Here is a 27,660-nt window from a genome sequence, read left to right as displayed (position 1 = left end):
GCTGTGACCATACACTGATTTTGTACATTTTTACCATGACTATTCCATGAATTTTGCCTGATTTTACTGTGACAAAATTGTATCCATAATTGTGTTCAATTCTGAGGCATTTATAAGTTTTTGAAAAAGACAATTCCCTGTATGTAAGTGCTTCCAAAGTTTGGGTAGATAATTAACCTTTTTCCCCTTCTTTGATTATCCTTGCTTTTATACGGGCCTAGCAATTTTAGCACAACCAAACAGAATTCTGTGGGAAATAAACAGTCTCTTCTATCCTGTCATTCTTTCTAATTAGAAAAAGTGACAAAGTTTTAAATTTGTAACCAAAAATAAAGACTACAGAGAGAATTGTTTAAAAACATTTCAGGAAGTATCTTCTAGAAAAGTGTAGTGACAAACTTTGAGATTCTTAGTGGCATCTGATAGTGGAGTTTATGGACATCTTACTTCGTGGCATAGTGCTTGCTATTCCAGTACACTCACTGACTTTAGTGAGACTACTCATGGTAGTAAGCATTGTGCCAAATAGTAAGGTGTTAACAGGATCCTATCCATGCTTTTCAGGAAAGGGAGCGATGCACTTAAAATTTGATCTTTTCATGACCCTGAGTTTTCCATTCAAACTGCTTTCTGTATAAGAAGATAATGTCAAGTCAGTTTTATAACTTGTTCAGGTTGTACTGAGAACTATATAAAATCTTGTTGCATACCCACTGCAAGACCAGAATATATATTTTTTCAATTAATGTTTAATCTAATGTTCCTTTTCTTACTAAAAAGGAGGTAATCTGATAGGAGTGACTACCTTCTTCTCCTCAAGTGTAGAAGAGGCACTTTGGGGCGCTCTCCCCAACTGATATTGATAAAAACAGAGACGACTATAAATAGTTTATAGCTGTGTATAGTGCAGTCATTGATGGATGGTGTCAGCTGGAAAACTTTATTTTCAGAGAGAGTTCAGCTAGTTCTATTCATGCACCTGAAGTTTTAAGGAATATATTTTAACTTGTGTGAAATACCAAAGTATATAGGGTGACATTTACTGTAGGTTGACATCAAAATGAAAGTTCTTAAATTATTATTAAATTAAACATCTCAAGGCAACTGTTGTCTCAGTGAGATTTGCAGTGGTGCCTAACTCTTTTAGGTGCTTTTGAAAATCCTTCCCTTAGTCTCTTTGTGTGAAGGAAATAATGGAAGAAGTAAATACCCTTCTGAAGTGGTAGTAGAATGTAATCTTTGCCTTTCTGTGAAATATAAATTTGTTCTTCATCTAGAACAGTACTACTGAAAAGGCTAATATTTCAGTAGGCGTGGAATCATATATAGAGTTGCTTGATTTTTAAAGTTACATTATTAGTACCTACTAGGTAGTCTTTTCCACAGTGCACCATCAGTGTAGTATTGTTATACAGTAAACTAAGCTTAAATACTTGATTAAAATAGTGAAGTCTCATTGGCAAAGGAGTTTACAAAATTAGTTAAGTTATTATACAACATTTTAATTGCATTTGGTTCTATGGCTATATAAATTATACGGAACAAGAAGAGGAATGTTGACAATTATGTAAAATTGGCAATCTGAATTGTGCAGAATATATTGTACAAGTAAGTTAAATGTTGTTTTTTATGTAATGTTTTCACTAAAGAATGCAGCCCAGGCATCTTTGAGGAAGTATGGAGTTGGCACTTGTGGACCTAGAGGGTTTTACGGCACTTTTGGTAAGTATAACTTTACTTACATGCTTTTAGTTCATCTTAGTTTAAAGATTTTCATATTGACGTGGTGGGTATTTCCAAAATACTTGCTCAGTAACTGTCTCGGTTTCTCAGTGCAGGGAATGGCAGACACACAACAGACTTTTTGATATGATTGCTAATGATCTGTGATGCTTATCATTGCTAAAATTAAATTAAACAAGTGTTTTAAACAAAAGGCGCTTCTCGCGTAGTCCATCTAACATAGATCCTTTAGCCAAGTCATAATGCTGAATTTGACCTATTGCATTTAGGGCACTGTAGAGAGAATGTGGATAAACTAGAGTCCAAATAAGTACAATTACATGATAATGGGTTTGAGTCTAAAAGAGGGAATATGCACAATCCAGTCAAGACTGAGACATATTTAAGTGTTTTAAAAGATGTAATAAAGTAGCTATTTTCATTGCTACTAGCTACCCTGTTTGGTTTAATCAGCATAAATTAAATGATAAAAACGTAATTGAGATTGATTAAACAATAGCAAAGGCTATCGATTCAAGTATGGTAGCTTGATAAAAATGCATGTATTTACTTTAAGTCATAGGTATAGTGTTTACCGGGACTTGTTCTAGATCAGTTGGTGATAATCTAGGACCCACAATTTCGACTTAGTCCCCGCTCTATCCACTAGGTAAAACTGCCTTCTAATACATACTGTCAGTAACAGCAAGGGCATATAGAAATTACTTGCCAAGTAAATTTAGTATATTTTTCTTTTTAGAAGCTTCCTTATGTTTCAAAATTTCACTTCGTTTACAATGCTGTGGAATTTGCCATACTGGGAAGTGTGTTTAAAATGGTTGAAGTAGAAATGCATTTAAAACGCCTTCATTAAATGCTAAACGGACCACAAGAGGGCAGTCTGATTTCTGTATATTTTAAAATTCAAATGATGAAACTTGTTGTCTTATTTGTATAATACTGTATTCAGACTGAAATATCCTCTACAAGAAACATTAAGACTTTTGTGGTGGGAAGCGTTCTAGTTGTGACAAATCTCAATATGAAATTTGTTTGTTTTTTTTATAATCAGCTTAGTTGTGAAACTAGCCTCTCTAATATTTCATTGCAGAATTATGGCATTTATTATTCCTTTGCTGTCTCCACTCAGGAGATGAAAAGGACAGGATAGTTACAGGCTTAACATTTTGTCTTGTCGTCTTGTGAGCTTTCATGTCACTTCCTGGGAGTCATGGATTCTTTTGTTAACCCAGACGGTTGTAGAGAGCTCCCTTGGCGTCAACCATATGTTTGATTTCTCCAGAAGCCTGGCTTAGATATTTCATTGAGTCAGGTCAGCCCTATTGAATGATCAGACAAACACCTTACGTGTTTAAATTTAATAAATATTGTTTTATTGCAGCCTTTTAGACTTAATCCTGCAGACTTTGTTCCTTGATGTCACAACATACTGGTCTTCCTGTCCATCCAAGGTGATAGTCAGCTAATAATAGTTATTAGTGAGCAGACTGAGTGTTCGGACTATTACGTGTGGCAACGCTTTTGTAACTTATCATGGTTGTCAAGTATTTAAGTTTTTTAATGAGAAATTTATTATATTCACATCCTGGTTGCTGCAAACAACAATGCTCTCTGAATATAGAGCCCCTTCACTGTGTGTAGTGGTTGTATCTGTCAGTTAAAGCTCATTAAATCTGTAGAGTTAGATGTCCTCTTCTCTCACTTATTCCCCAGGTAGCTGCCTGATGTTCTGACCTTTAAGATCAAGTACTTTTATTGAAAGGCTTAGGTCATCCACACTTCTCTAGAAAGCTTTCTTTTTTTTCCCCTCTAGGCCAGAGGTTCTCAACCTTTCCCTTTCTGAAGCTCCCACCAACATGCCAAAAATACTCCACAGCCCACGTGTGCCACAACAACTTTTTTTCTGTATAGAAAAGCCAGGATCAGCGCTAGGGGGTGGCAAGCAGGGCAACTGCCCGGGGCCCTGCAAAGTTAAGTTGCACATGCTTTGTATGGGTGGCAGGACTCATGGCCCTGGGATCTTGCCCCATGCAGTGGGGCTTTGGCTTTCTGCCCTGGGACCCAAGTCTAATGCCGCCCTACTGGGCGGATCTGCTGAAACCTGCTTATGCCCGCTGCTCTCCCAAAGGGTCCTGGACCCTGGTTGAGAACCACTGCTCAAGGCAATTCATAGCTGGATGCTCAAAGCTGTAGCTTTTCTCCATGTCCTGCACACTTCAGCTGATGAGGCCCCATGAGGAAGTTTGTTTTTTAATGCTATATTGTATATTTCATGTGGCCTCTTCTTTGGGTGTTCATTGCCATACAACAGATCTACCCATGCTCTTCTTTTACTAGTTGAGTCAAAGTTCATCCAGCTTCCAGACTGACTGGGGGATTGAGTCTGGTAGATCCAGCAATTATTTGAAAACAAGGAAAACTATTACCAGAGTTTCTGAAAACAAACTTCTAAACCTCTATGAAGTCTACATTCTGAGTGTGTTTCCAAAGACCACAACCAGTATTCACCCTGTAAGTACTTAGGGAGGTACTCCAGCTGTCTACATTTGGAAGATGTTGATCAGTGTAGGCTCTAAGTGCTAGAAAAAACTTTTTTTTGGACAAAGGGTTTGTAGTTAAAAATTGAATTTTAAGACTGAAAGCCAGTTCCTTTCATCAGTGATACTCTAGGCAAATTAAAGTAGGGCAGACCAAGGCTTCCAGTTTCTAAAATATGGAAAGGACTGGATAAAATTGATCCAGATCATGTGGATGAAGGTTATAGTGGGAAGACCTATTATAGTTAAAGAGTAATATGTACACATAAATCTAGTAGAAGTATACTTCTGGGGAATGATATATATTTGATTCACATAATGTGGAGATCATGGGTCAAATCCAGGATCTTTGTGCAATTCCTGTCCTCACCCCCTCTTAAATATGAAAACCTACATCTTTAACTTTGATACCATAACAGACACATCAGTCTTGGGGCAGTAGAATGTTTGTAGACTACTAAATGGTTTACTTTTTTGCTGCTTCTTAGTTCATGTGAAAACAAAGCCATAAGGCATGAGCTTCAGTGCTGTGTTGGGCAATTATACTGGGTTGTGTTGATTTTCTGAGTTAGGATGACAGAAGTTCAGCCAGCCAAGATTTAGTTAATTGCTGGAAATTGCATTGCTTGTTACTGTTTGCACTGCAGTAGCAGCTCGGAACTCCAGTCATGGACCAGGGCCTCATTGCACTAGGTGCTGTACAAACAACAAAAAGACAGTCCCTGCCCTAAGGTGCTTACCAGGACCAGCTCCAGGCATCAGCATTCCAAGCAGGTGCTTGGGGTGGCAATCTGCAGCAGTCCGTGTGTTTTTGCCCCCGTCAGAACACCGAATTGCCACCACAGACGACGGGGGCAGTCCATGTGCCGTTAGGGCAGCTCGCACGTTTCCACGGCGGCAGCAATTCAGCGGCAGCTTCTATGTTCAGCTGTCCGTGGCAGCACAGCTTCTGTCTTCCGGCTGAAGACAGAAGCTGCCGCCGAATTGCTGCCACCGCGGAAACACGCGTGCTGCCCTAATGGCACACAGACAGCCCCCACTGTCAGCAGCGGCAATTCAGCAAAAACAGTAGAGCCGGCCCTGGTGCTTACAGTCTAAATGTAAGGAAATTCTCATTGCTGTTCTGAGTACACAGGCATATTAGTTTTACAAATATGTATATGGTTTGGCAACTATTAAAACTTCTGATGCTTGGATTTGACAAACATCACTCAGTGCCCATCAAGGATTGATGCATCAGCTTTGGTGTTTAGTGATTCATTTACTGTGACACTGTTACCACTGGTAAACAATTATACTCTTCCTTAGCAAATTCCTGTTTCAGTACATGGCTGTGTTAATTTCCGAGTACAAACTGTTACGCCATTGTGCAACAAAAGCAGAACAATTAAACTTGTCTTAAGAATTTTTAATTTTTTTCTCAGATGTACACTTGGAATTAGAAGATCGACTAGCAAAATTTATGAGGACAGAGGAATCTATTATATACTCATATGGATTTGCCACAATTGCCAGTGCTATTCCAGCATATTCAAAGCGAGGGGACATAGTGTTTGTGTAAGTAACACTTATCTTTCAGAGATTCCAGAGTAAAATTTCTGGGGGATGAGGTAGAATATTATTCAGATCCTGAAGAACTCCTTCATTGTGTGTGTTGAAAAGTCTGGTATTCTCTAGCCAGATAACTGCATCTCCACATAGATTTGTACATTTAATGTTCAGTTGTGCCTGAGAAGCATACAGTGCAGTTTAGGAGGAGGGGTGCGAAGATGGCTATTTTTGTTGGCTGTGTATTAGGTAATTCCCCTGGCTTAAATTAGAACATTTGAAACTCACTTGAACTTGAATCACCTACTGGTGAACTCAATGGGTTGTGGTGGGGAAGCCGTAAACCAACTCTGTGCCACTAGACAGTCTTGCGCCCCACTGGGATGATCCTAATTATAGCATAGCCTACTACAGGAGAGCCACTTCTTGTCAGGTGCAAACTGCAAAGCAGCCTGAATGAAGAGGAAAATCTGGGACATATTTTCTAAAGTTGAATGTCTACAATGAATAGAAGTTGTCATGAAATAGCTTAAGCTTGATCAGTAGGTTGAAAGTCAGATTGGATTAAAATGAAAAAGTTTGTCATAAGAATAAAAGGAAAACTTTAATAACACCATTTGTAGAGCAATGTAACCTTGTTGTATAATTATATTTAACATATTAGCTGATTAATGGGCCTAAAACTCCTGTCTCTTCTGATTTGTTCTTCAGACAAATGTGCTAGCTTTCAGTTGTTTGCTGTACCCAAGAAAATCAGACTTGGCAGTAATTGCCACCTAAGGAGGGAAACACAAGTTCCCTTGTATGCAAGGATTGTATGCAAGGAATAGCAAGAGTGCAGTGGTTAATTTTTCCTGTATCAGCATTGTGCAGTGTTGTTGGCAGCTAATTTGAGATGGGCAGGCTTTTCTGTCTTGCCTGCAGGGGCCTTCCTAACTGTTAAAAGGTTGGGAAAGATGCCAGCCCAGATTGACAAGTTAAATCTGACAGCACTCATGCCAGTCTAAATCCTGAATTGTATGTGGAAGGTGAGAACACTGAGGTCAATGCTCTCTGAGATAGTGGGGCTATAGGTCACTTCATACTTAGATATGCAGATGCTCTGTCATGCCAAAAATACCATAAGACTATATTATCTTTGAAAGAACTAACACTGTGACATAGCAAGAATTTTAATCATAAGCAAGATTGAATGGAGCAGCTAGAGCTTGAGGGCAAGCTTCTGTGAGGTACTGAACTCATTCTGAAGAGACTTGAATAAAATAAAAATAAACATAAAATCGTTTCAGAAATATTTCTACTGCCGTCTGGTTACCCTGTGACATTCGAGCTACACTTACCTATATGACAATCACTTTTTTTTTTTTTTTGGGGTAAAGAGGAAAGTAAGAGGGTTGTACCACAAACTACACTTCTGATAGAAACTTACAAAATTATTTGCAGATCACCATGTGGGGTGTAATGTAATGTACTCATTTCCTGTAAACCTCAAGGTGTTTGCAGTCTTTTATCTAATAAAACACAATCAGCTTCAATTTAAACTTCGAAAATTAGTTCTACTCTAAAAATTGACTGACCACACTTTTAAAAAGTAACGAGTTCCATGCCTAATTGTCTATCTTAATTTCCACCTAAAACATATTCAACTTCAGAAAAAACAACTTTTACTTTTAACTTCGGGTTGCCAACTTTCTAATTGCAGAAACTGAGCATCCTTCCCTACCCCTTCCTTGAGGCCCTGGCCACTCCATTCTCACCTATCTCTGTCACTCGCTGTTCCCCACCCTCGCTCATTTGCTCATTTTCAATAAGCTGGATCGGGGGTGAGGGCTCATTTATACATATGTAACCTAAGCATCATTTGATTTTGCCCTCTGATATCAGCAAATTACAACTTAATGAACAGTTTTATCAATGTGAAAGGGGAAAAATATACTCACTCCCTTCTAATTAAAAGAACAGGCGTACTTGTGGCACCTTAGAGCAGGCCTGCACAACTCATAAAGCGGCGAGGGCCACATTACTCCAAAGAAAACAGCTGAGGGCCGAAACCTCCCAGCCCCGCAGAAACACCCCGCCCCAAGGTCACCCAGCTCTGCGGAAACAAACCCTCCTTCCCCAGTGCCGCCCCACCAAAACAGCTGTGGGCCAAAAAGGAAGGTTGGAGGTGGGGAGGTGATACTTTATTTTAAATCAATCGGGGGCTCCCAACTGAAGAGGTGGCTGGGAGCGCTCAGGGTCAAATTAAAGGGCCCGGGGCTCCGGCGGCTGGGGGAACCCGACAGGGCTGACTCTAGGTTTTCTGCTGCCCGAAGCAAAAAAAAAATTTGGCTGCCTGCTGCCCTAGTCCTGGGCTCTCCCCCCACCGACCCACACCCCCTGCCGCCCCAGCGCTGGGCTTCCCTCTTTCCTCCCCACCAATGCCCTCCCCACTCCCCGCTGCTGCCCCAGCCCTGGGCTCCCCCCCACCAGTGCCCCCACACACACACCTCCTGCCGCCCCAGCTCTGGGTCACTGGTAACACTCCCAGGGCGGGTCATTCAGCAGGAATTTTGGATGTGCACAAAACACAGATAAGTTTGGTTCCCATATGGTTACAGAGCTGCAGTAAAGTGGAACAATTTTCAGCTTGTGTGACTGGAGGATATCTGGATGCATATTATAAGACTGTCCTCCATAAATGAGGAAAAGTTGAGGTGCCTTTATTATTCTTTTGTTCCAATCTTTCTTTCTATGGGGAATTTGCCAATACAATATCACTGTCTTCCTTTTAAACAAACAAAAAGGCAATGGCTGTTGAAAATAGCAATTCCAGTCCTAATAAGCATTTCTTGCTCAATTTTATCCTACTTTTTCTACAGCAAGTTACAGTGGATCTGTATATTTGATTTGGGAGAAATGAAGTAACAGCTGCTCAAACGGAGCTTGAGCGCTCCTGAATTTTGAGGTGTTCAAATCTGGAAGGCAGGTGCTGGGAGGGCTATGGGCTCCGCAGGGAAGCATGGCAGCAACGTGTCTGGAGCTGCATGGAGCCAGACACACTGGTCTGAGTGGCACGGTAAGGGAGCTGGGGTTTGGAGAAGGGGTAGGAGGTTCCGGGGGGCAGTCAGGTGACAGGCAGCAGTTGGATAGGCATGGGAGTCCCAGGGGTTTATCAGGAGACAGGTAGGGAGTGAGGTCCTGGGGGAAAGTTTGGGGGTCTCAGGAGGGGGCAGTTGGGGACAAGGAGAAGGGATGCTTAAATAGGGGTTGGAGTCCCAAGGGGCAGTTAGGGGCAGGGGTCTCGGGAGGGGGCAATTGGGACAAGAGGCAGCAGCATTTAGATGGGGGTGGGATCCTGGGGGGCAGGGGTCCCGGGAGGGGGCAATCGGGACAAGGAGCAGCGGCATTTAGATAGGGGGTGGAGGTCCTGGGGGGCAGTTGGAGCAGGGGTCTGGGGAGGGGGCAATCAGCGGCCGTCGGCCGGGATTCAAAGGGCTCTGGGCTGCCTGCAGCCGTGGGGAGCCCTGAACCCTTTAAATCTCAGCTGCAGCTGGGAATCTCTGCGGGCAGCCCAGAGCCCTTTGACTCCCGGCCGCGGCTGGGATTTAAAGGGCTCTGTGCTCCCCGCCACTGCAAGCAAAGCAGAGCCCTTCGATTCCCGGCCATGGCTGGGATTCAAAGGGCTCTGGGCTGCCCGCAGAGCGCCGTGTGTAGGGGATTTAGAATCCCCCTGCGGGCTGCACAGTGAGGGTCCGCGGGCTGCATGTTGTGCAGGCCTGACTTAGAGACTAACAAATTTCTTTGAGCATAAACTTTCGTGGGCTACAGTCCACTTAATTGGATGCACAGAATGGAACATATAGCAAAGAGATGTAAATACATACAGAGAACATGAAAAGGTGGGAGTTGTCCTACCCACGCTAAGAGGCTAATTAATTAAGATGTGCTATAATCACCAGGAGAGAAGAAAAACTTTTGAAGTGATAATCAAGATAGACACTGACAACAAGGTGTGAGGATACTTAACATGGGGAAATAGATTCAATGTGTGTAATGGCTCCGCCATTCCCAATCTCTATTCAAACCTGAGTTGATGGGGTCTAAATTTGCATATTAATTCAAGGTCAGCAGTTTCTCGGAGTCTGTCTGTTTTTGAAGCTTTTCTGTTGCAATATTGCCCCTTTAAGTGTTACTGAGTGACCCGAGAGGTTGAAGTGTTATCTTACAGGTTTTTGAATGTTATGATTCCTGATGTCAGATTTGTGTCCGTTTATTCTTTTTCATAGAGACTGTCCAGTTTGGCCAATGTACATGGCAGAGGGGCATTGATGGCACATGATGGCATATATCACATTAGTAGAGGTGCAGGTGAATGAGTCCCGATGGCGTGGCTGATGTGATTAGGTCCTATGATGGCGTCACTTGAACAGATATGTGGACAGAGTTGCCATCGGGTTTTGTTGCAAGGATAGGTCCTGGGTTAGTGTTTGTGTTCTGTGGTGTGTGGTTGTTGGTGAGTATTTGCTTCTGGTTGGGGGGATGTCTGTAAGCGAGGACAGGTCTGTCTCCCAAGATCTGTGAGAGTGAGGGATCATCTTTCAGGATAGGTTGTAGATCTTTGATGCACTGGAGAGGTTTTAGTTGGGGGCTGAAGATGACTGCTAGTGGCGTCCTGTTGTTTCTTTGTTGGGCCTGTCCTGTAGTAGGTGACTTCTGGCTACTTTTCTGGTGCTAGCAATCTGTCTTTTCACTTCAACAGGTGAATATTGTAGTTTTAAGAATGCTTGATAGAGATCTTGTAGGTTTTCTCTGTCTGAGGGATTGAAGCAAATGCGTTCGTATTTTAGAGAGTGTCTGTAGACGATGGATCATATGGTGTGTCCTGAATGGAAGCTGGAGGCATGTAGGTAAGTATAGCAGTCAGTAGGTTTCCTGTATAGGGTGATGTTTATGTGACCATTGCTTATTAGCACAGTAGTGTCAAGGAAATGGACCACTTGTGTGGATTGGTCTAGGCTGAGATTGATAGTGGGATGGAAAATGGTTGAAATCATGGTGAAAATTCTTCAAGGCTTCTTTTCCATGGTTCCAGATGATGATAAAGATGTCATCATGTAGCGCAAGTAGAGTAGGGACGTTGGGGGAATGAAAGCTAAGGAAGCGTGTTCGAAGTCAGCCATAAAAATATTGGCATACTGTGGGCCATGCGGGTACCCATAGCAGTGCTGCTGACTTGAAGGTGTATAGTGTCCCCAATGTGAAATAGTTTGTGGGTGAGGACAAAGTCACAAAGTTCAGCCACCAGTTTGCCGTGACGTTATCAGGGATACTGTTTCTGATAGCATGTAGTCCATCTTTTTGTGGAATGTTTGGTGTAGAGGGCTTTCTACATCAGGATGGTAGCCAGGATGTTTTTTTTCTGGAAGATCACTGATGGATTGTAGTTTCCTCAGGAAGTCAGTGGTGTCCTCAAAGATAGCTAGGAGTGCTGGTACCTAGGGCCTGAGAAAGAGAGTCCATATAGCCAGATAATCCTGCCGTTAGGGTGCCAATGCTTGAGATGATGGGCGTCCAGGATTTCCAGGTTTATGATCTTGGTAGCATATAGAATGCCAATGGTCGGGGGGGTTCTAGGCCTGTGTCTGAACAGATCTGTTCCTGTACTTTTTCAGGAAGTTTCCTTGAGCAGATGGTGTTTCTTTTGGTAACCCTCAGTGGGATCAGAGGGGTTGTAGAATGTGGTGTTAGAGAGCTGTCTAGCAGCCTCTTGTTCATATTCCACCTTATTATTCATGACGACGACAGCACCTCCTTATCAGCCTTTTTGATGATGATATCAGAGTTCTGATGGCGTTGTGTTGAGCATGGCTGAGGTTATGGGGGCAAGTGATGTGGCTTTTTCCACAATTTCAGTCGTGCAGGTCGACAGAAAGCAGTCTATATAAAAGTCCAGTCTGTTGTTTCAACCTCAGGAGGTGTCCATGCAGAATCCCTTTTTGTTTGGTAGTGTTGGTAGGGAGGATTCTGTGGGTTAGTAGTTGTTCAGAGGTGTATTGGAAATATTCTAATTCTTCTAGTTGTATTAGCTCCACCAGGCATACAGGAATAAACTGTTGTTAATGTTAGCCAACAATTTTATACTCACAAGGAATAGCTGTAATAATTAAGGTGCCATTTTTACACACCTATTTTGAAGACTAGCACTGGGCACTATAACCTATTTTGTGCTAAAATATAAAAATACCTGTAAATAGTATTTGTACCATTTTTAAAGTGCTGTAAGAATATTAAGATTGGGCCAGGACATGTTACATACCATAAGGTCTTTGTCTGTGAGAAACTCCCTTCATTGTTAATGGGACTTGCTTATAAATTAATGCATTTAGGAAGATGATATACTTGGGGTGACATGGAATCTTATTGGTTTGGGGCTGTGCTGAGTAAATGAATATTCTCTATGGTATCCAAATCTGGCTCCCTTTAAAATAGGGTAGCAGTCTTACTATTTTTCCCTAATACTGGCCCAGTCAACATTGGAATTACTATCTTAACAGAAAATGTTCAGCTATTAACATAGTTTGCATAGTTATGTCTGATCCCCATTTTACTGGGTAAACTATTTTAAAACAGTGCTTTAGACTCAGATATGCTTTTTAAACAGTGATGCCTGATGCATAGTGGTTTGTACACAGTGCTTAAAGGAAGAAAAATCTGTAGCTGGTCTAGAAAATCTAAATCTTTAAACCTGGTATGTTGCTAAAAATTTGACATTTTAGTTATAGATCTAACTGCATCTGATAAGAAATCAGGACCCAAATGTACCATCTATGTGATTCTAGCACGCTTAAAAATGCATTCAGTTGATGTGTAGAGAGTCTAAGCTTGTACGTGATAACATTTGTTCTTGTTATGGGCAAAAATAACTATTTTATAGAAATCTTTGGATGTTGTTATGTTAAATACTGTTGGCAATTTATGATTACTCTCAAATTACCTCACTCACACTGTCAATAAAAATGAGTTGATGACAATCTGACAAGCAATTATTGCAATAGTATGGAGAGCAGTTGACAAAATTGGTATCAAAAGTCTCTAAAATAACAAAACAAAACACTTCAAACTTAGTGAAGAAAAAGTGCAATTACTAGCTGAATGCTTTCTTTGAGAGGTAGTAAATCTTGCCTCTCCTATCATGCAGAATGCTTCTGCAACCACAAACCTACAATAGAAAGGTTCAGCTGCATAAACAGAAAAGCTTCATACTTACATTTCTTTGGAGGAAAGAGGTTATCTCACTTTGTGATGAGAAAATAGGCTGTATTTAAGTTAGATTATTTTCTGCGAGAACATATACCCATGCAATAAATAGCAGTAGACTCACGGTTAAAGCTGCATTCCCTAACCTGTTTCTCTTTACTCTTTTTAGTAAGAGCTGCAGTTTGTGTATTCACATTTTAAATTAAAGCAAATTAAAATGCACTGCATTGAGTGGCCAGAATATTTTAAGCTTGATATGCTGAATTCAGTATATTTATTACCTGTGCACTTGTATTTTTAGTTTTTTGCAGTAAGGCTATATCTACACTTATTGTGGCGTATAAAGTACGGGCACCATATGTGTAGCTACGCACTGCAGTGAGAGTCAGGCTGCATCCTTGTTTGTCACTGCAGCATGTAGCTCCATGCGGCAGAGCTACCAGAGCCTTTCGCTGCAACCAGGAAAGGCTCTGACAAGGGAGAGACACTGCTTGGGCATGTAGAGAGCCAATGTAGGACATATGGCCTAAGGCTTCTGGCACGTAGGGCACCCTACCTGCCTAAGCTGTGTCTTACCATCTACATTGCTGTTTATACCCATGCTACCTGGGCATGTGGTGTTCTTATCTTACATGCTGCCTTAAGTGTAAATGTACCCTAAGAGTCTCCTTCAGTAGCACACAGTATTTATCACTGAGAAAAAAGGTGTATTCATGGCATCATGTTAGAGACATGATATTTGAAAATTAAATTACCATTGTTCAGTATGTGCAGAAGGAGGGATTTGCAACTTCAAAAGGAATTCTGAGTATATCCAATTAAGAAATTACCAAAAAATGTTATTTAGTTGGGGGAATTACATACACATATTTAAATCTAAAGAAATGGCTTACCAGGCCTGGAAAACGGGGGGAAATGCTCACCATAAAGTGGAATAAAAGAGGAAGAATGAGTATGAGTACTCTTAAGACTGGTAAGAGGGGCCAGGCACATCCTCAGACTTTTTGTGCTTTTAAACTGAGGCAGGTAGAAAGAGAAGAACCAATGGATAATTATAGGAGCATAATACCCCTATTTATAGAATGTTGGTCTCCTTAACTGCCACAATGAAAAACAGGTAACCACAGAATAAACCTGATAGTCATCCTAGATGCAAAGACAGTAAAATGACTTTTCAGTGAAAATAGTTAATTACATATATTTTAGTGGTTTCATATGAACAGCTCAATGTAATTTGGAAACCAGAAAATACTTTAGTATGACTTCTGTGCACTGGTCCTTGCTTTAGAGAAAAACTCTTTAGTCATGAAATGTACAATAAAGTGTAAAGATGTCTCCACATAGCCGCAGAGGGTAACAGGTGTTAGAAATCAATTTTAAATTATTTAAAATTGTGTGTAATAAAACATAGATTTTATTTATACACATATAAGTATACAAGGCAGTTTAAAAGCAAACGAGGCCTAAAAGGTAATTGACCTATGGCTGTTGTTTAAAAGTGATTATCAAACCAAGCGCAAAATGAAAGCGTATTGTGTGTTTACAGAGATGAAGCTGCCTGCTTTGCTATTCAGAAAGGATTACAGGCATCGCGAAGTAACATTAAATTATTTAAACATAATGATGTGGCTGACCTTGAGCAACTTCTGAAAGAACAAGAGATTGAAGATCAAAAGGTAAAATTTCTTTGTAGTCTTTTTTTTGCCCTTCTTAAGTAGGTTGTATATTTGAATAGATCCACTACTCGTAGAATGTTGTTGTTGTTTTATATCAATCACTACCAAATGCTTAATTTTGCTTCTATAGTTAAATTGGATTTTGCTGCTGTGTTCGCTTACCATAATTGTATTGTCAAGAGTAGGTAATGGAGGTGGTCACTAAGAGCTTGTTATTTAACCACAGTTTTTTGTACCTATACACTTATTTTGAAATCTGTGTAACTGCCCCCATCCTAGGTGTGACACTTAAGTATCAGTTTCTAAAACGCTATAAGTAAATCTGTACCAAAACTGTGAGAACAGTTATTTAATAAATAAATAAATAATTATAGACCTGAACTATAGAAGAGGTGAGATGATTTTCCTCATGTACTCTTCACATACTCCCTCTTTATAAAAACTATCATTAGAGCCAAACATGATGATGATATACTTCCATTCCAGCAGTAACTTGGGAGGATATTGAACAGCAACTGCTAAAGCTCGACCTCTTTAAATCAGCAGGTCCAGTTAACTTTCATCTGTTGATATGATGTAATCTAAAGCTTCTGTAATGTATTTGACTTCGGCTGCATGACATTTTCATTAAGAAGCTAGAACAATGCAAAATTTACATGGCACACTATCATAACCTTATTCCCAGATCTGGACCTTAGCGTCCAAAATATGGGGGTTAGCATGAAAACCTCCAAGTTTAGCTACCAGCTTGGACCTGGTACTTGCTGCCACCACCCAAAAAATTAGAGTGTTTTGGGGCACTCTGGTCCCCCTGAAAAACCTTCCCTGGGGACCCCAAGACCCAAATCCCTTGAGTCTCACAACAAAGGGAAATAATCCTTTTTCCCTTCCCCCCTCCAGGTGCTCCTGGAGAGATACACAAACACAAGCTCTGTGAATCCAAACAGAGTGACTCCCCCTCTCTGTTCCCAGTCCTGGAACAAAAAGTACTTTCCTCTTCACCCAGAGGGAATGCAAATCAGGCTAGCCACTTCAACACACACAGATCTCCCCTGATTTCTTCCTCCCACCAATTCCCTGGTGAGTACAGACTCAATTTCCCTGAAGTAAAGAAAAACTCCAACAGGTCTTAAAAGAAAGCTTTATATAAAAAGAAAGAAAAATACATACAAATGGTCTCTCTGTATTAAGATGACGAATACAGGGTCGATTGCTTAAAAGAATATTGAATAAACAGCCTTATTCAAAAAGAATACAAATCAAAGCACTCCAGCACTTATATTCATGCAAATATCAAAGAAAAGAAACCATATAACTTACTATCTGATCTCTTTGTCCTTACACTTAGAACCAGAAGATTAGAAAACAGAACTACTTCTCCAAAGCTCAGAGAAAGCAGGCAGCCAGAAAACAAAGACCCCCAGACACAAAATTCCCTCCACCCAAAGTTGAAAAAATCCGGTTTCCTGATTGGTCCTCTGGTCAGGTGCTTCAGGTGAAAGAGACATTAACCCTTAGCTATCTGTTTATGACACGCCCCCCAAATTGCAGACAGTGGGGAAGCTCACTGGCGGCGATTTCTTTCTAGAACTTGAAAATAAACAGATTAATACAACACATGCACCTTTACATATACTACTAAGTATATAACCAACAGACTTTTACATTTTAAGAACACTTTTTAACTACTGGATTCTGGGAAACTCTCACGGGAGAGTGCATCAGCTACTTTGTTAGAAGCTCCTGTGATGTGTTGAATTTTAAAATCAAAATCTTGGAGAGCTAAACTCCAACGAAGAAGTTTCTTGTTGTTCCCCTTGGCAGTATGAAGCCACTTTAGCGCAGCATGGTCAGTTTGTAGTTGGAACCGCCGTCCCCAAACATATGGGCGTAGCTTTTCCAGGGCGTACACAATGGCATAGCATTCCTTTTCACTGACTGACCAGTGACTTTCCCTCTCAGACAGTTTCTTGCTGAGGAACACGACAGGATGGAAGTTGTGATCTGTTGCTTCCTGCATGAGCACTGCTCCTATACCACGCTCAGATGCATCTGTGGTTACTAGGAATGGCTTGTCAAAGTCCGGGGCCCTGAGCACAGGGTCAGACATGAGCGTTGCCTTAAGTTGGGTAAAGGCCTTTTGACACTCATCAGTCCACTTAACTGCATTTGGCTGGGTTTTTTTTTGTCAGGTCGGTCAATGGGGCAGCGATTTGGCTGTAGTGTGGTACAAATCGCCTGTAGTATCCGGCCAAGCCTAAGAAGGATTGGACCTGTTTCTTTGACCTTGGGACAGGCCACTTTTGGATAGCATCCACTTTGGCCTGTAGGGGGTTGATGGTTCCTCGACCCACCTGGTGCCCCAGGTAAGTCACTCTGTTTGGCCTATTTGACACTTTTTGGCCTTAACAGTTAGTCCTGCCTGCCTGATGCGCTCAAAGACCTTTTCCAGGTGTAGTAGGTGTTCGGGCCAGGAGTCTGAAAAAATGGCCACATCATCGAGGTAGGCAACTGCAAATTCTCCCAGTCCAGCTAGTAGACCATCTACCAGCCTCTGGAAGGTGGCGGGTGCATTTCGAAGGCCGAAAGGAAGGACATTGAATTCATACACCCCCGCATGGGTGACGAATGCTGACCTCTCCTTGGCAGGTTCATCTAGCGGTACTTGCCAGTACCCCTTGGTTAAGTCTATTGTAGAGATGAACTGGGCACATCCCAACTTCTTCAATAGCTCATCGGTGCGTGGCATTGGATAGTTGTCCGGACGAGTTACCGCATTTAGCTTATGGTAGTCCACGCAATAGCGTATTTCCCCATCTGGTTTGGGTACCAGAACCACTGGAGATGCCCATGCACTGGTAGATGAGCGGATTATACCCATCTGTAGCATGTTCTGGATCTCCCGTTCTATAGCAGCTTGGGCATGAGGAGACACCCGGTAGGGTGGGGTTCTGATTGGGTGAGCATTACCTGTATCAATGGAGTGGTATGCCCGTTCAGTCCGTCCTGGGGTGGCTGAGAACAATGGGGTGAAGCTAGTGCACAGCTCCTTAATTTGTTGCCGCTGCAGACGTTCCAGGGTGGTTGAGAGGTTCACCTCTTCCACGCCACCGTCTTTTTTCCCGTCGTAGTAGACACCGTCAGGCCACTCAGCATCATCTCCCTGGACTGTAAACTGACAAACCTGTAAATCTCTGGAATAGAAAGGCTTGAGAGAATTAACATGGTACACTTTAGGCTTTAGTGAGGAATTGGGAAATGCTATGAGGTAGTTTACAGTTCCCAGGCGCTCTTGGACCGTGAATGGCCCTTCCCATGATGCTTCCATCTTATGGGCCTGTTGCGCCTTCAAGACCATAACCTGGTCTCCTACCCTGAAAGAACGTTCTCTGGCATGTCTGTCATACCAGGCCTTTTGCTCTTCTTGAGCATCCTTTAGGTTCTCTCTAGCAAGGGCTAAAGAGTGTTGGAGGGTGCTTTGTAGGTTGCTTACAAAGTCCAGAATGTTAGTTCCTGGAGAAGGCGTAAACCCCTCCCATTGCTGCTTCACCAACTGTAATGGCCCCTTAACCTCGTGACCATACACAAGTTCAAATGGTGAAAACCCTAAACTGGGATGTGGTACAGCCCTGTAGGCAAACAGCAACTGCTGCAACACTAGGTCCCAATTATTGGAGAATTCGTTGATGAATTTTCGTATCATGGCCCCCAAAGTTCCATTGAACCTTTCCACCAGGCCATTGGTTTGATGGTGGTACGGGGTGGCAACCAAGTGATTCACCCCATGAGTTTCCCACAGTTTTTCCATGGTTCCTGCCAGGAAATTAGACCCTGAATCTGTAAGGATGTCGGAGGGCCAACCTACCCTGGCAAAGATGTCTGTTAGGGCCAGGCACACAGTGTTAGCCCTGGTGTTGCCTAGAGCTACTGCTTCTGGTCATCGGGTAGCAAAGTCCACTAAAGTCAGTACGTACTGCTTTCCTCTGGGCGTCTTTTTTGGGAAAGGGCCCAGAATATCCACAGCTACTCGCTGAAATGGGACCTCAATTATGGGGAGTGGCTGGAGAGGGGCCTTGACCTGGTCTTGAGGCTTTCCCACTCTTTGGCATACCTCACAAGACCGGACATACTTGGCAACATCCTTGCCCATCCCCTCCCAGTGGAAGGACTTCCCCAATCGGTCCTTGGTTCTGTTCACCCCAGCATGGCCACTGGGATGATCATGGGCTAAGCTTAAGTGCTTCCCCCGGTACTTAGTTGGAACCACCAACTGTTTTTGCGGCTGCCATTCTTCCCGGTGTCCACCAGAAAGAATTTCCTTGTATAAAAGTCCGTGGTCTATAACAAACCGGGATCGATTAGAAGAGCTGAGAGGCGGTGGGGTGCTCCGTGCCGCCGCCCAAGCTTTCTGAAGGCTGTCATTCGCTTCCTGCTCAGCCTGGAACTGTTCCCTTGAGGCTGGGGTCACCAGTTCTTCCTCAGACTGTGGACTTGGGCTTGGTCCCTCTGGAAGCGATGTAGATGATGGGGTTGTTTCCGTTGCTGGTGAACCGCTCTCCGCTGGTGCACCTGAGGTTATTTCAGGCTCTGGCTGAGCCTTTTGGGTATGGCTGTCTGTTGCTTCTGCCAGTTTTGGCTCGCTGTCGTCCTCTGGCTTTGAGTTTGAAGATGTGGTTGCACTTGCTGGTGCTGGTTGCTGTTCCAGTTCCGGGCCTGGGACTGGAGATGCTGTGGCTGTTTCAGTGGTAGGCATGGAATCCGGGTCCACTACCTCTCTCTGGGTCTCTGGTAACACAGACGGGGCCTCTGTGGACAGCTCAGGAACAGGAATGGGTCTGGAAGCTTGCCTGGTTTGGCTACGTGTAACCATTCCCACTCTCTTGGCCCGCCTCACCTGGTTGGCCAAGTCTTCCCCCAGTAGCATGGGGATAGGATAATTGTCATAGACTGCAAAAGTCCCCATTCCTGACCAGCCTTTGTACTGGACAGGCAGTTGAGCTGTAGGCAAGTCTACAGCTTGTGACATGAAGGGGTAAATTGTCACTTTGGCCTTTGGGTTGATGAATTTGGGGTCAACGAAGGATTGGTGGATAGCTGACACTTGTGCCCCCGTGTCTCTCCACGCAGTAACCTTCTTTCCGCCCACTCTCAAATTTTCCCTTCGCTCCAAGGGTATTTGAGAGGCATCCGGGCCTGGGGATCTTTGGTGTGATGGTGGTGTAATGAATTGCACTCGCATGGTGTTCTTGGGACAGTTGGCCTTGATATGTCCCAGTTCATTACACTTAAAGCATCTTCCATCTGATGGGTCACTGGGCCGAGGTGAGTTACTGGAGACTGGTGAGGTGGAAGGGTATCTGTGGCTTTACTTGGGTGGTATGTGGGGTCTTTGGCTGTCCTCGGTTGTAGGGTTTATGGTCTGTGTGCCCCCTGGGGTAATCGTTCCCCTTGACAGTAGCTTTCTTGCTTTCTGCCAGTTCCATCCATTTGGCTCCAATCTCCCCCGCCTCAGCGAGATCTTTGGGTTTTCCATCTTGTATGTACCGTGTGATGTCTTCAGGAACACCATCCAAGAACTGCTCCATTTGTATGAGGAGGTTCAGTTCTTCCAAGGTTTGAACGTTGTTTCCTGTTATCCAGGCCTCATAGTTTTTTGCAATGTAGTAGGCGTGTTTGGGAAATGACACCTCTGGTTTCCACTTTTGGGTTCTAAAGCGCCGACGGGCATGATCTGGGGTTATCCCCATCCTGTATCTGGCCTTGGTTTGAAAAAGTTTATAGTCATTCATTTACTGCTTAGGCATTTCAGCTGCCACCTCTGCTAAAGGTCCACTGAGTTGTGGCCTTAATTCTACCATGTACTGGTCTTCGGGGATGCTGTACCCAAGACAGGCTCTTTCAAAATTTTCCAAGAAGGCCTCGGTGTCATCACCTGCCATGTAGGTGGGAAATTTCCTGTGCTGTGGAGCAATAATTGGCGCCGGGTTGTTAGGGTTGGCTGGCACATGCAGCCCAGCTTTTGCCAAGTCCAGTTCATGTTTTCTCTGTTTTTCCTTCTCTTCATTCTCTTTTTGTTGTTTTTTCATTTCTTTTTGTTGTTTTTTCCATTTCTCGGCGGTGGACCAACTCTTCTTCTGCTTGTTTCCTTCGGTAGGCCACCTCTTCTTCTTCTAGTTTTCTTTTGTGTGCTGCCTCTTTGGCCGCCTGTTCTCTTTGGAAGGCTGCCAGTTTGATGCTTTCTTCCTTTTCTTTCAGCTCCATCTCTTTTTGTTTTATTTCTAGTTCCTGTTTGTGTTTTTCCATCTCTCGCCTGTGTTCAGCTTCCTTGAAGTGCTCTTCAGCCTCCATTTTTGTCTTGGTAGACATGGTTCCTGTTTTCTTGTGTTGGGGTGCCCTTCGGTGTTTCTCTTCTGAACCGCAGGCTCTGTTGCCTCCTGAAGTCTGCCTAGCAACAGTGCCTTTAGCTAATCTTCAATGTTAAGTAAACCTGAAAAACCACTTTATTTGCATTTATATAGTGCTGGTATGACTCTCAATGGGAGTGCTATTGTGTGACAAAAGACTGTTAATAGTCTGGTAATGGCTTCTTGCTTAACATGCAAGCCACAAACTGCCAGAGAGAGCAGAGAAAAAAAAAATTCTCTCTGGTTCCCTTTTAAAACCAAACTGTTTCTCTCTGCTAAAAAGCCCTTAGCAGAGAAAAGAAAAATATAATATTCCTACTGGCTTCTGGATTCTGTCTATATCCCACCAATGCTACACCATATCATAACCTTATTCCCAGATCTGGACCTTAGCGTCCAAAATATGGGGGTTAGCATGAAAACCTCCAAGCTTAGCTACCAGCTTGGACCTGGTACTTGCTGCCACCACCCAAAAAATTAGAGTGTTTTGGGGCACTCTGGTCCCCCTGAAAAACCTTCCCTGGGGACCCCAAGACCCAAATCCCTTGAGTCTCACAACAAAGGGAAATAATCCTTTTTCCCTTCCCCCCTCCAGGTGCTCCTGGAGAGATACACAAACACAAGCTCTGTGAATCCAAACAGAGTGACTCCCCCTCTCTGTTCCCAGTCCTGGAACAAAAAGTACTTTCCTCTTCACCCAGAGGGAATGCAAAATCAGGCTAGCCACTTCAACACACACAGATCTCCCCTGATTTCTTCCTCCCACCAATTCCCTGGTGAGTACAGACTCAATTTCCCTGAAGTAAAGAAAAACTCCAACAGGTCTTAAAAGAAAGCTTTATATAAAAAGAAAGAAAAATACATACAAATGGTCTCTCTGTATTAAGATGACGAATACAGGGTCGATTGCTTAAAAGAATATTGAATAAACAGCCTTATTCAAAAAGAATACAAATCAAAGCACTCCAGCACTTATATTCATGCAAATACCAAAGAAAAGAAACCATATAACTTACTATCTGATCTCTTTGTCCTTACACTTAGAACCAGAAGATTAGAAAACAGAACTACTTCTCCAAAGCTCAGAGAAAGCAGGCAGCCAGAAAACAAAGACCCCAGACACAAAATTCCCTCCACCCAAAGTTGAAAAAATCCGGTTTCCTGATTGGTCCTCTGGTCAGGTGCTTCAGGTGAAAGAGACATTAACCCTTAGCTATCTGTTTATGACACACACAAAATTGATTTAAAAATGTCTGATAGGTGTCAGCATGTAACTATAAATGGGAAATCATTGAGTAAGGATGTCAGATACCACAAGAATCAGTTCTTGGCCCTTTGCTATGTAATGTTTTTATCAATAATCTGGAAAAAAATATAGCTTTGAGTGATAGTTTGCAGATGATACCTAGATTGGGGGAGTAATAAGTAATGAAGAGGACAGGTCATTGATACAGAGGCAACATGGATCACTTAGTAAGCTGAACCCAAGCAAACAGTCTGTTTCAATAGAGCCAAATATAACATTGTACATCTAGGAAAAAAGAATGCAGGCCGTGCTTCTAGGATGAGTGATTTTATCCTGAGAAACAGTGACACTGAAAAGACTTGAGGGTCATCGTGGATAATCAGCTAAATGCTGGTTTCCAATATGATGCTGTGGCCAAAAGGGCTAATGCAAACCTTGGATATTTAAATAGAGGAGTCATGAGTAGGAGTAAAGAGGATATGTAGCTTCTGCTTTTGGCACTGGTGTCAACAATACTGGAATACTGTCTCCTTCTGATGTATACACTTCTAGAAGAATGTGAATAAATTGAAAAGGATTCAGAAAAGGGCCAGGAAAATGATTAAAGAATTGGAAGACGTGCCTTATAGGCAAGACTCAAGGAGCTTGATCTGTTTAGCTTATCAAAGAGAAATTTAAGGGGTAACTTGATTGGTCTATAAGTACAGTAAAAGTGTTTTTTATCTGGTATGTTGGGGAAATGGGGGGTCCTGGTAAGTGAAGAATGCCGGTTAACTAAGAGGGAGGGAGTTTGGGTGTAGGGCACGGTCTCTGGGAGGGAGTTTGGGTGAGGGCTGGGGGTTGGGACATGGGAGAGAGTGTGGGGCATGGGCTCTGGGAGGGAATTTAGGTGTGGGACGGGGGCTCTGGGCAGGGAGTTGGGGCGTGGGAGGGGATGTGAGGAGCCAGATCCAGGAGGCACTCATCTCATGCAGCTCCTTGCAAGCAGCAACCTGTCCCTCTGCTCCTATGCGGAGGCAAAGCAGGCAGCTCTGTGTGCTGCTGCGCCTCCACCTAGGAGCAGTTGGGACATGTTGTCGCATGTGGGGAGCCATTCAAGGTAAGTGTCCCACCCCCAGATCCGACACCCTGAAACTCCTCCCCATGCCCCAGCTCCTGCCCTGAGCCCGTTCCCCAACCTGCAGCCAACACAGCTTTTACTGTACTACATAGGGAACAGAATTTTGATAAGAGGGCTCTTCAGTCTGGCAGATAAAGGTATACAAATCCAGTCTCGACTTAAGGTCCATATTATTAACAGTGAGGATATGTCTACCATTGGAGCAATTCTCTGAGCTTTGTGATGGATTCTTCCATCACTGGAAATTTGTAAATCAAGAATGGATATCTTTCTTAGAGTTCAAACAGGAACTAATTCAGGGAAGTTCCAGGGCCCTTGTTACTCAGGACATCAGGCTAGATGATCACAGTGGTCCCTTCTGGCCTTATCTATAAGAATATATTTGAGATATTTTATAAAAGAGCCCTTGTAACAGGATTCTGTTGAGTTGAAACTGACTGTAGTAACCTTATGCTGAAAAGCCTTTAAGTCTTTAAATTACACTGTTTCCACTTATCTTTTTGTGACAAAGGGGAAGTACACCCTGAACACTGACAGCTAAGGGAGCATTTCTACTGTCTGTAATAGAGACCTGGTCTTAAAATATACAGTCCTGAATATTATTCCCTTAGTGTAAGTGTGCAATTTAGCTGAATTGGTGGTGTTCAGTCCCTGATTTGTTACACAATGGCACAGAATCTTAAATATGGCAACTTTAAAAATAATAAAGCCAAATAGTCAGCCAACTGTAAGACACTTAATATGGTTATAAGAGCAGAAATGCTAAGTTCCAACTAGGATATAAAAGTTGTTTTTGTTCCCCCCCCCCCCCCAAAATAGTTATCTTAATAGAAGTTTGTATTTTTTGTTGTTGAACACTTCATACATACTGAAACATACATTTTCTCTGAAGAATCCTCGTAAGGCCCGTGTAACTCGAAGGTTTATTCTGGTGGAAGGGCTATATATGAATACTGGAGATATTTGTCCTCTTCCAGAATTGGTAAGTGGTTTCAGTTTTGTTTTGTTTTAAGCTGTGTGTTTTATGTACACACATTACTAATTAAATATTAATATTGCATCTTTGAACCTTAAAAGTAAGGAAATGCCAAAGGCAATGAATGCTTTGCTTGAAACCTTATACCTTCCCTTCTTCATGATAACATTTCTAAAATATAGTAGAATATTATATCCCTTTTTGTGTTAGCTGCAAAGTGGATTATTGTAATTGACATTTCTGAGGTATTCATAATCAGGTTCCGAATTTTGCAGTTCTGTAATACACATATCCTATCATAAAGCAATGATCTCTTTTTACAGAGTATACCTGCTTAACAGGTTTAGACTAAAATCACTTTTTTGTTTTAGTTTAAAAATTGAGACTGGTCTCTTAAATAATGAAAACATAAGAACGGCTGTACCGAGTCAGACCGAAGGTCCATCTAGCCCAGTATCCTGTCTCCCGACAGTGGCCGATGCCAGGTGCCCCACAAGGAGTGAACTCAACAGGCAATGATCAAGTGATCTCTCTCCTGCCATCCATCTCCATCCTCTGACAAACAGAGGCTAGGTTATTCCTTACTCGTCGTGGCTAATAGCCATTTATGGACTTCACCACCACGAATATATCCAGTTCTCTTTTAAATGCTGTTATAGTCCTATCCTTCACAACCTCCTCAGGCAAGGAGTTCCACAAGTTGACTGTGTGCCGTGTGAAGAAGAACTTCCTTTTATTTGTTTTAAACCTGCTGTCAATTTAATTTCATTTGGTGACCCGTAGTTCTTTTATTAAAACAGTACACTTGACTCCAGAGAGTACAATCTTAATTATTAAAAATACATTTTGTGTACAACACTGTTCCTGATCATGATGGAGAGAATGCTGTGAATAGCTTATGTAATATTTTAAAGTATTTTATAGCCTGTTTCTTAAAAAGAAAATCCAAGTTAAGTCTCATAAATGATTGTGTAGACATTTTTACATTTGCTATACTTATTTTAAGCATTAAACAGTGGCAATGGTGTGCAGGACTCTAAAACACACAAAATGGCTGAGTATTATAGTGGGATTAACAGTCTTATGTTATTTAGGATACTTTATAGGATCTTTGATGTGATTTTTTCAATCTTTTGTACATGTACCTTGTACTTTTCTTTGTAAAATGTCAGTAATATTAGAGTGTATCATTTCTACTGTTAAATCTGCAGATAAAATTGAAATATAAATATAAAGTGAGGATTTTTTTGGAGGAAAGTCTTTCCTTTGGGGTCCTTGGAGAATATGGACGAGGTGTTACGGAACACTTTGGAGTAAATGTAAGTGCCAGGCTTTTTTTTCTTTCATTGAGACTATTTTGTGTTGGCACGAGAGTTGTAGACTGGGGCAAGTTCTGATACTGGTTTTTTTTTTTATTTATTTTTGGCAATGACAGTACTACAGATTATAAGAGTGTTCATCTGTGTATGGTAAGAGTCAATCTGGATATCCAATTACTATGCTGATCTTTTTGTTAGAAAACACAACCACTTAATTTTTGAGTTTAAATAGCGACATTGGGGGTAGGTGGAGTTGGCACTGTTTCTCTTTACAAGACCTCTTTTATCATCTGCCATTAACGTTCACTTTGACGAATGAACTACTTTTAGGAAAAGTCTTTTTAAAAAACTGGTTTATTTATATCTCTTGTTAGAATGGAGGGGAGAAATAATGTGATATGCTATTTTTGTCCTATGAGGATATTGTTCTTGGGGTTGGAAATGGAATACATTTGGCACTGGGGAGTCTTTAGTCCAATACTCTGCTCTCACACATGTGGCAACAGACTCTTTAGTTTACATACTAATGTAAGCCTGCATGTGTGATAGTAGAGATGAGTCTTAATTTTAAATGCAGTAAAATACTTTTGCTCTTAAACAAAATGTTAAGTGGGAAAGAAATGCTGTTTAAAAATCAATCCTGCTTACATGAAAGAATGTTTTTAAAGTGCATGAATATTAAATATCACTATGCTACAGATGAGCAGAACTTATTGTAGCTTCTCCAAAGACATTTGTATCATACTGTGTTTAGATACCAATATCTCTGTTTTAGCCTGTACTCAGGCATGGCACACTTAGTACACCAAGACATGGACTTGAAAGAGGATATCTTACAGCTAAAGTGAAAGGTACTATGGAGGTGTCTCCACAGTTCAGGTTGCATTTCACTTTTCACTGAAAGCATAATTTATGTCTCTCTATTTGACAGCTCACTGAATTTAGTCTCTAAAAATACTTGCTATTTTTTTTTCCAAGATAAATTAAGTCCATTCAGTTTATAAATTGGGCCCAGGCACTTTTTTTTTTTTTTTTTTTGCTCCCTGTACCTACACCACCACAAACTCAAAATTTTACATTAACACAAAAATTATTCTGGTGGGGAAGGTCCCAAAAGTCCCTCTCCATGTGCTGTTCCCCCATTCCTCACTCTCCTTCGGTGGGGCACAGAGTGGTTGGCATATGGAGTCAGACTTTCTATAGATAAGTTTTAGCCATAGCCCTTCTCATTGTGGTAGGACTTCCTGGTGCTCACAGATTCAGCAGGTTCCCTATGCTTGGGAACATTGGTTTGGCATGACCTGTATAGTGATCCCACAAGAGGCCCTTTTCTTCACCCGCCATGGGCTGGAGAAGGAAGAAATGTACACATTGGAGGCAGTGGTTCCTCAGCAGAAGCGACTTTCACGACCTTCTGAACATTAGTAATGTCAAATTCTGTCTCCTTCTATCTGACCTCTGGCATCCTTTCTTCTCTGCTGATCTCTCCCTCCTCTGCCAGCATTGCACTCTCTGCCTTCCATGCTCTCATCTCTTCTCCACTTCTCCTGCCTTTGTTTCCTGCTCAATTTGCCCTAACTCCTCCAACCCACATAATATATTTGGAACAAAACAAAAAATGAATTTGAAGAAACAAAAGTGCAAGTGGGACTACCAAGATGTTTGCCAAGCATCATTTGATTTCTTGGCTTGTTGTAAAATCCCTTTGCCCATCCTCAGTCTTTGTCTGTCTTGTCTATTTAGAATTAAAGCTCTTTAGTGGTAAAGGCCATTTCTTTCTATGTGCTGCATTGCACACCTCACAAAAAGAGAACTTGTTTGCAACCGATGAGTTAATGGGACAATTAGGTAT

General features: G+C 42.1%; 1 protein-coding gene across 2 annotated transcripts in view; it reads left to right on the top strand.

Moving 5' to 3' along the window:
* SPTLC1 (serine palmitoyltransferase long chain base subunit 1) overlaps window positions 1-27,660 on the top strand; it is a 55,275-nt gene that overhangs the window by 13,505 nt on the left and 14,110 nt on the right. Inside the window, exons 5-9 of one of the 2 annotated variants that reach the window (XM_030566355.1) lie at window positions 1,650-1,722; window positions 5,705-5,837; window positions 14,614-14,743; window positions 24,406-24,495; window positions 25,701-25,808. In XM_030566355.1, coding sequence (XP_030422215.1) covers window positions 1,650-1,722; window positions 5,705-5,837; window positions 14,614-14,743; window positions 24,406-24,495; window positions 25,701-25,808 — 534 coding nt within the window. Of the gene's footprint in view, window positions 1-1,649; window positions 1,723-2,860; window positions 4,255-5,704; window positions 5,838-14,613; window positions 14,744-24,405; window positions 24,496-25,700; window positions 25,809-27,660 lie in introns of those variants that run through there. The other variant, XM_030566354.1, reaches the window with a different exon arrangement.

The sequence above is a fragment of the Gopherus evgoodei genome, chromosome 6 (genome assembly GCF_007399415.2).
Source record: "Gopherus evgoodei ecotype Sinaloan lineage chromosome 6, rGopEvg1_v1.p, whole genome shotgun sequence".
NCBI lineage: Eukaryota > Metazoa > Chordata > Testudines > Testudinidae > Gopherus > Gopherus evgoodei.
The sequence above is the reverse complement of the archived record's forward strand: the minus strand, read 5'-3'. Positions and strand labels throughout refer to the sequence as shown.